Below are 8479 nucleotides of genomic sequence, written 5' to 3'. Positions count from 1 at the left end.
CCACACTAGCTCTACTGGCTCTGAGAGCCTGGACAAATTAATTATTCTGCGACTCTCTCCAGACCCTGTACCAACAACAACCCTGTGAAAATTGATGTTATGTACTCGGCACAATTTGTTTACCATAGTTTGCATAGTATTCGTTCAATAAATATGAAATCTTAATTTTACTAGGTTATTTACAGTGAGAAGATTTTCTTTTCCCCAAGTAGGTCCCAGCTAAAGGGTAAGGGATTGAGTGGATTGGGTTGAGTATGTGTATGTGTGTGTATACTACATATGCAGGTACAGTGTTAGGAGGTTCAGAGAGTGGAAAGAGGTAGGAGTCTAATTGCTCCCTTACCCCCAGCTCATTGGTAGGAAAGCTGACATTGTTGCCTGGGGCAGACTTCCCTGCTTCAGCCTCACTAGAGAGCAAACGCTGTAAATAAATGCCACTGCCTGTGGTGCTTAGCTTGGAGCCCCTGACATCCCCAAATGGACAGATAGATAGAGTACAGGCTAGCTACTCATGCATTGGGTTGGAGGATGTTGGGGATAAAAGTCATCTTGCGGTTTCTTCTGAATGTCCTTTCAAAGTAGGAAACAGCAGTAGGGGGAGAAAGAAGTTTTAGCTCAGGTAAAACGCTTGGGGTAGGTGTGGATACAGCAGCTCCTTGGGAGGACACTGTAGCACTTTTCTCCTCTCTCAACCTGTCTTCCTCTCTCAACCTCGGTCTTGTAGTTTGGTCTGAGGTGGGGTCATTCTGTAGATAGAACTAACAAGACGGGAAAGCATGGTGGCATATTAAACCTTCCATGGCCCTGTCCCCCCATTCTGGATCAGATCGATGTTACAGTAGCTTTTCTTCCCTTTTTTTTTAATGTAAGTTAGGGAAGATTCCTTTGCTACACCTAACTCTTATGCCTTGGAAGTGTGCTCTAGGCTCACAGGAGACATTTTTGAGATGCTTAACCACTTTTGGTACACTGGCAAGGTGAATGGCCATGTTAGTTTGGTTTGTGGATTTTGGTAAAACTTAGCTGAGGAACCCTCGGATCAGGGAACTACAGAATAGGATAAACATTAGCAGGATGGTCTCAAGAGAACTTTTAGATCTTCCATTCTCAGGAAGCTGGGAGAGGGTTTTGTAATCTTTGGGACTGTTTTGATAAAGCTCTCTAGAGAGTTGTTGTTCTAGGTCCCCTCCCTTGGTCTGCATGTCCCAACCATCATCCCAGATGACAATAGTGGTTTTCCCTTGCTCCAATGACTGCCATCTTCTTAGTTCTTGAGCACAAGGTTCCGTCCTCCCAGATCCTCTTCTGTTCCTGGTCTGAGGTATAAATGTTCGCGCTTAGTTAGGGAGAAGAGCTCATCACTGAATTCTAAATTCTTTGACTGCTTTTATTTTTCTTTTTTCAGGTTCAAGTGCTGGATTGTGTCATGTGACCATCCCAAAAATCAGAGCACCCTATGGCCATCTTTGCCCTCTGTCACATAACTCGAAAACTGCCTGATGGCCTTTTTGCAATGGTTCCCTCCAGGAATCTTTGATCTCAGTGAAAAAGTTCTTTCCCGGCATTCCAGTGCCCATCGGCCCCATACTCCTCAGACACCCTTAACAAACAAAGGCAATCACGCACACAGTGTAACAAATACACAAAGTAAATAATAATTACACTAATTACGATCTGAGGGCACTGGTGAGGTCCACACACATCATGAGGTGGGAGGGGAGTGCTAGTTTCCACGAGGCCGCTGGGCTATGCCCCCCGGCCTTTTCGGGGGTGGAAGAACCAGGGAAAGGAGACTTCAACTCACAGGTTTATGTTCATAAGAGAAATACCCTCCCCCAAAGGTCTTTATTTGGTGGTATTAAAGGGGCATATTCTAAGTGTCCCCAAATCTAATGCCCCAACTCTATAGAATTTGTAGAGGGAAGTCATCGGATACCTATTGCCAAACCCCCACCCTGTGCCAAGATCAAGAGGCATGGGCATTTGACCTTGGAGAAGGCATCTTCTGTTCTTCACTTCTCTGTTCCTTTCCTTTCACCAAGAAAAAGTGAATGGTGTTGCCGGTTCTCCAAGATTGGGTCAGAAGGAAGGATAAATAATAGAGTCAGAGAGGAGAGGCTGGGGGATTAGCATAGCTGCTGTATGCCAGGAGGCAAGTTGAAATGCTTAATAGCCCCTGCCCATTCCTATACTGAAAGACCATATCTCACTTTTTCACTATGAGAATGGGAATAAGATACTAAAGCTCATCAACACCACCTTCCCAAGGGTGGTCACATACCTTTGCCCCTTCCACTGGCTGGACCAGGTGGGAGAGTCATGCTCTTGGGAAAATCAAGCCTTCCTGGTGAGCTCTCCAGCTTGGGCTTAACTTTGTTCAGTACCGTTTGTATCAAGAACCGTAACTACTGGCTCTACTTAAGAATAACAATTTTACTGAAGGTTCTCTCCCCCTCCTCTCCTGACCCTCTAGGCTCTTGCCTGGAGCCAAGAAGTCTGGTGGTGAGGTATGGATAGGGTGTGGATCAGGAGATTCTCAGCTCCTTGGCTTCAGGCACTGTCCAGCTGGGAGGCAGAGGGTAACTTGTACTCTGAAGCCTGTGACTCCTCTAAGCCTCACATCTCTTCACCACTACTCTGGTGCCCTGGTTATCTGTCCCACAGCGAGAGGTATTTTATGTCCATAAAGTGCCCGTGGTAAGTGCTCAGAATTCATCTCTTGGCTGTGGCGGGTGCTGCTATTTTTCATTCCATCGAGGGGAAGAAACTGAGGCACAGTGAGTCCAGAGGAGGGTGGGTCAGGATTGTGGGAGGAATGAACAGGCCCAGCTAGTGACTTGGAGTGGTAACCAATCCCTGCCTGCTTCCTAGCCTTTCAAACAAACCAGGGAGTCTCCAGCCTTCCCACCCTCTGCTCTAATTGGCCTTGTCAGATGCTTTTACCCACTGCATTGTCCCCATCCCTGCTGCCAGGTACTGCTAGATTCCAAAAATAAAACATAAAAATAATTATACACTCTGCTCCCTTATTCTCCCCCCTTCCACCCTGAGCTTTGGGGTTGAGGAACTAAAATGTCCCCCCCTCCAGAATCCCTTCCACCTTGGTCTGCTGGCTCTATTCCTTAGCCCAGAGCAGTAATTTGGATTCAGATGCCCTGTAACCATCAGCCTCCTCTCTACTCCTTTCTTAATCCCTCCTAACCCTTCCCAGACCTCTCTATACTCTTCTTTTTATTGACCTGAAGGTAAAGGCTGGGAGCAAGGGCATTCCACAGGCTCTTTGGTCTCTCTTTTGGCTGGTGGGATTTGGGCATAAACAGGCCACACCCTCTAGGTAAATAACTCAGTACTATGAGGGTAGATCTGAGTGAGTTTAGTGGCTCTCATATAGATCCTGGATGTTGAAGGCTGGCTCCCCCAGCTCCTAAACCCTAACCGCTTACTGTTTCCGTGACCGCTGGCAGTTCCACCCCTTTGGCTCAGGAAGGTTAATTAAGTAGGGTGATTATGGATTGGAAGCTTCCCCATATGTCAGCCCTCTTGTCCTTTACTCCCGTTCCCAACCCTAGAGGCTTTATACAAGTGCTTAAGTAGGTGGGTATTGAGGGAGGACAGGGTTTAGGGAATAAGGGACAAATGGGGCACAGTGAACAGGGGCCCTTCTATTTCAGTAAAGCCAAATACCAAAAAATGAAAAGTCACAATAAATAAATAAATAATATTCCAAAATCCTCACTTTTGCTCCTGCCCTCACTTCCCTTCCCCTGGCCACTGCTAGAGAGAGAGAAAGGGAGGAACTAAGAATGGATTTTTTGATTTCCTTTCCTACTGAAAATGGTAGTCAGGGGGTCTCCCCAAAACATATCAAGCCCCTCACCTTGCCAGTGGAAGAAAGGAGGCTTGGTATGGGGCTTTCTCTTATTACTCCCTTTCAGTCTCTTTCTCATTATCTCTGCCTAGTCTGTCTCTTCTGCCTCTCCATCCCTTTGCCTTCTCACTGCTGCGCTTAGTGTTCCTCTGTCTCTATCCCTCTGCTCTACCTCTCTCTCTATGCCTCTCTGTCTTCTTGCCAAACCTTTTCACCTGCAAACCTCAAACACTCCCCACCTGACCTGTCCCCTCTTCTCCCTTTCCCCAAAACCCCTCACCCTTCAATCCCCACCTGCCTCCCTCTATTGTATTGCACACTGCTTGGGCAGGGAACAAGATGTGATGCTCATGAGAAGAGGTGGAGGAAGATCTAGGGCCTGTGGGGGAACTAGGTCAGGGCTGGGATCTAGGGGTAGGGTCTGTGGAGGAGGCATCCTCTGTCCTCCACCTTAGGAGCAGCCACAGCGATCCACCACCATGCCAGGGATCTTGCCGTAGATAATCTGCTGCTTGTCATTGAAGTAGAGCATGTTGATTGGGGACATCTTGGTGGGAGTGCAGCAGGGCCCAGCCGAACCTCTTGGATTAGCCTGTTGCACCAAGTGGGTGTGTGGATACTTTTGCATGAACATGTACTCGCACTGGCCCGAGCAGTAGTTGGCCTTGTAGCGTTTAGGTGCGATGATCCAGTCCCAGCCGAAAGCCTCGAAGTCCACTGTGAGGGGATATCGGCAGCAGCGGGACTCACTTGAGTGCTCATCGCAGTCCAGGCCCAGGTTCCGCCGGGACCGCTTTGTGTTCTCTAGGACTCGAAGCTCCATGAAAGGATGCTGGGATGGGAGAGGAGAAAGAGATGTGACAGAGTCCCGAAGGCTTCGTACTCAGTGTTCTTTCTCACCTGCCCCTCAACAGGGGCATGAGAACAGAGACCACCTCTCAGCTTTCCCACTGCTCCCATCCCCAGCCAGTGTCTTCTGCCCACTTTTCTTGCCAGCTAGCCATCTCCTTCAATTCACCTTTCCTAATTCCTCCCCTGGCAACCTAACTCTCATCAGCCCCTTGGCCAGAGGCCTCATCAAGAGTCCATTTTTGTGTTCCCACGGATCTCCCATTAACTCACACCTTCAACCAAATCCAGTTTTCAGCTGTTGGCCTGGCTTGGATATCTGAAAAGTGATAGTTGCCACTCCCCTTCCCTCCCAAACTCCTCCTCTAGAATCAGCTTCTGGCCCCAGATAAATAATGCTAGTCCCCAACCCTCTTCACATTCCTGATCTACCTTTTCCAACATCCCACCTCCTCAGGGCCAGGTTACACATATCCGCCACCATCTCAGGCTCCCTGCTCACCAGCCCCTCAGCTCCTGGCCCCAGAGAGGTGACAGCCAGGTCTGTGCCACTGGGATCAAAGGCGTTGATCTCGATGCCCCAGTTGCTCTGTGGCTGGCGAAACCAGCTGTGTAGCACTTGCTTGAAGTCGATGCTCTGCCAGTGGCCGGAGCGGGAGTGCAGCTCAATCTTGAGTGATCGGATACGGATGTGACGTCGGCCTCCCCCACCTCCCCCAGGAGTCCCTTCCCCAGTTAGGGGTTTCAGCCGCAAGATCTGAAGGTAGACTGTGGCTGGGCGGGGCACAGGCCGTAGATACACCCACAGCTGGGCCTTTAGTACCTTCGTGAACATCACCTTGGGGCTGAAGTGGAAATGACAGCAGAGAGGGCTGCCATCTGTCTGCACCGCAGGGTCCGCTGATAAGAGAAAAGGGGGTACAAGGTTAGCAAAAGTGTTTGTGGAGGAGGTCAGCAGTCCTGGGTGGCATTGGCAACTTGGAGTCCTCAGCCTGAGTTTTCCAGTTCTTCACCCTTCTCCCATGCCTGTCTTGTTGACTACCGTGTCACTGGTACCCAGAACAGTGTCTCCTCTTTTCCGCTGTAAGATGACTGCTCTATCAGGTCTTACTGATCTGTACCCATTCCCTAATCCAATTGCCCTAATGCATAGGTTCTCCTCTACCAGATAACCTGCAAAGGTGGTTATTAGAGAATTCTTCCATCTGCAGTCTTCCCTTTCTCCAACTTTCCCCAACATGTAGGGCTCTAACTTCTGAACCTTTGATGCTCTTCCAAGAAGCCAAACCTCATATCACACTTGCTGTCCTCAGGTCACCTTGTCCCAGTTTTGCTCTGTTTTGTCTGGTGGCCAGGTGGGGAACCTGTTATAGCATCCCCCGCCCCCCAAAAAACACACACACACACAATATAAAACAAAACAGATGGCCTCAGAGAGTAGATAACCCATGGTCCAGATAGAGAGCATGGGCTAAATTTATTTCATGAAGTAAATCAGATCTAGGCTTCCTGGCATCATTCACACTAGAACTAATACGCCTGGAACTAACACGAACTGCTCAAGCACTCCCGTGCATTTGACTCTCCCATTAACCTGGAAACCAGTTTCCTCAGCTGCTTCCTCATCCTCATCACCGTTACCACCTCCGCTTTTGAGAGGGAAAAGCTACCTCTATGTTGTTTCCTCCTACTTGCCCAAAGCATCAGAAATAATATTCAACACACCAGATGGACTGTAATCAGACTTTTCTCCCTTGAGCTTCCTGTCCAGTGCCAGCAACTCTTTGCAAAGGTTAACATCCAAACTTTACATTTTGGCCCATTTCCCCTTGTTCTGGACCATAAATTGATTCTTCTTGGATCTAAAAGATGATTCTTAATATTTGCCTCTGCTTCCATTGCAGCTCCTCTCAGTTTCCTTTCTAATCCCTTAAGTCAGTTGGAAATGCCTTAAATCATGTTTTCACTGGGCAGGAATAGCCATCTCACTCTAAATGGACAGAGAGCAAGAATCGGGAAGGAGCTTCCAGAGCCGTGTAAGAATGATTAGGAAGTCAAGTCCATATGTATCGTGCCCAGGCCTCTGAGTTCTGCATAATTGTGGAGGACTTAGCATCTGAGGTTGGTCTCCCACCAGCATTCCCCCACCCCCGCCCCAGAAGAAGGAGGGTCCTCCAAGTGAGACGGGGAGGAAAGTGCTGAATGATCTTCATGTATTCAGGATACAAGACACCAAGTTCCTCTGCGGCTTCCTTCCCCTCGGTTCTTCTCTGAGATCCCAGGGCACTGGTCCTGCTCCCAGTTACTCTCCTGCTGGAGCTGTGGGGTGCAATGGGGTAGGGTTCCAAAGTGGAAATTCAGAGATCAGGAGCGCTGGGCAGGGCAGCTGCTGGTGAGATGGGGGAGTGACAACCCAAACAGCATACTATGCCCAGTTGCAGCATAAGGATTGTCTCATTTTCCTGTGTGTCTTCACCATTAGGTACTAATCTCCACGTGTGTGAACACTGTTGATACTGTGTGTTTGCTCATTGTGGCTTTAGTGCCTCCATAGTACCAGGCAGTGTTCAATAAATGCATGCTGAGTGAGCTCCCTAAACTCCCAATCTTAAATTATACAGGCCAGTGCCCGAAAGTCCTTCCTGACATCTCAACACTGTTCTCTGACTATAATTGAAATGGGTTTCATCACTGCCTGACTTCTCATTAACCAGCATCTGACCTTACCCACCAAAGTTCTCAGTGATACAGATAATAATCCTTGCTCCATAGGAGTGCTGAGCATTAAATAAAGAATCTGAAAATAGCAGAAGCTTCTCAATAAATGTTGGTTTATTGTTAGTTTTCTAAGCTGACCCCAGGGCCCCATCCTCCCAAGTCTCTAGGCAGAGTCCCCCCATCCCCACCCCAGGGAATCACCATACACTTCTCACCCAGTGGATGTGGGGACAGTCGGGTACCACAAGGGGACAGGACTAAAACAATGCGTGGAAAAAGAGAAGTAAAGAGGAGAAGATGAGAGACTGGAGATGGTGAGGGAGGTAATAGAAGAGACTGTTAGGGATGAAGGCAGGTTCGAAGAGATAGATAGGCAGAGAAATGGAGAGGAGAAGGAAGAGAAGGGAGGATCATGGTAGAGGAAGAAGAGATCAGCTTGGGATTTGGAGACTACTGGGAGAAAGGGGGGAATTTATAGGAGTGGGTGGAGGTTAAGAAGCAAAAGGAGGGTGGTAGCTAAGCCCAGTGGGATGAAGAGAAAGGACAGAAGGATACACTGGGAGGAACAAAGGAGAACCAGGTAGAGCCACGGAGGGAAGCAAGGGGCTTGAGAGAGTCCCCAACACACACATAGGCCCAGCTCCCAAGGGGAGGGGAAGGAGCCACATCTGTGTTGGATTGATCGGGTTGGTGGCAGGCAGCAGGTCAGGTTTAGTAGGCGGTGCTGGTCTGGAGAGAGGTCATTGCACTATTTTCAGCAAAAGCCCAACCCCCTCACTGCTCACCACCTCGCCCTCCCCCCCCCTCCTCACATACACACTCTTCTAACCCCGGCTGGAAGGCCTAGGGGCAGGAGGTTGGGCTGAGAGGACCGGGGCCTCTTGGTGTAGGGAGGAGAGAGAAACTGAGGGGCTGGGCTTGGCTCCCAGAAGGGCAAGGGGGCTGGGTTCCCAGGATGAAGGCTGGGGTGGGAGAGCCTAAGAGGGTGGAGGGAACTAGGGCAGGCACTGCAGCCTAGGAGAGGTGGGGGCTGGGGTCCAGGGT

General features: G+C 49.3%; 1 protein-coding gene across 1 annotated transcript in view; it reads right to left on the bottom strand.

Moving 5' to 3' along the window:
* Nucleotides 1–1366: 1366 nt before the first annotated feature.
* The window catches only part of GDF11 (growth differentiation factor 11), a 13088-nt gene continuing 5975 nt past the window's right edge, over nucleotides 1367–8479 (bottom strand). Inside the window, exons 4-5 of the mRNA XM_005876767.2 lie at nucleotides 5220–5617; nucleotides 1367–4700 (exon numbers count right to left, since the gene is read on the bottom strand). Of these exons, the coding sequence (XP_005876829.1) occupies nucleotides 4320–4700; nucleotides 5220–5617 (779 nt within the window). The 3' untranslated portion in view covers nucleotides 1367–4319. The remainder of the gene's footprint in view (nucleotides 4701–5219; nucleotides 5618–8479) is intronic.

The sequence above is a fragment of the Myotis brandtii genome, unplaced genomic scaffold (assembly GCF_000412655.1).
Source record: "Myotis brandtii unplaced genomic scaffold, ASM41265v1 scaffold496, whole genome shotgun sequence".
Taxonomy (NCBI): Eukaryota; Metazoa; Chordata; class Mammalia; order Chiroptera; family Vespertilionidae; genus Myotis; species Myotis brandtii.
Note: the sequence above shows the minus strand (reverse complement) of the source record. Positions and strands in the feature narration are given on the sequence as shown.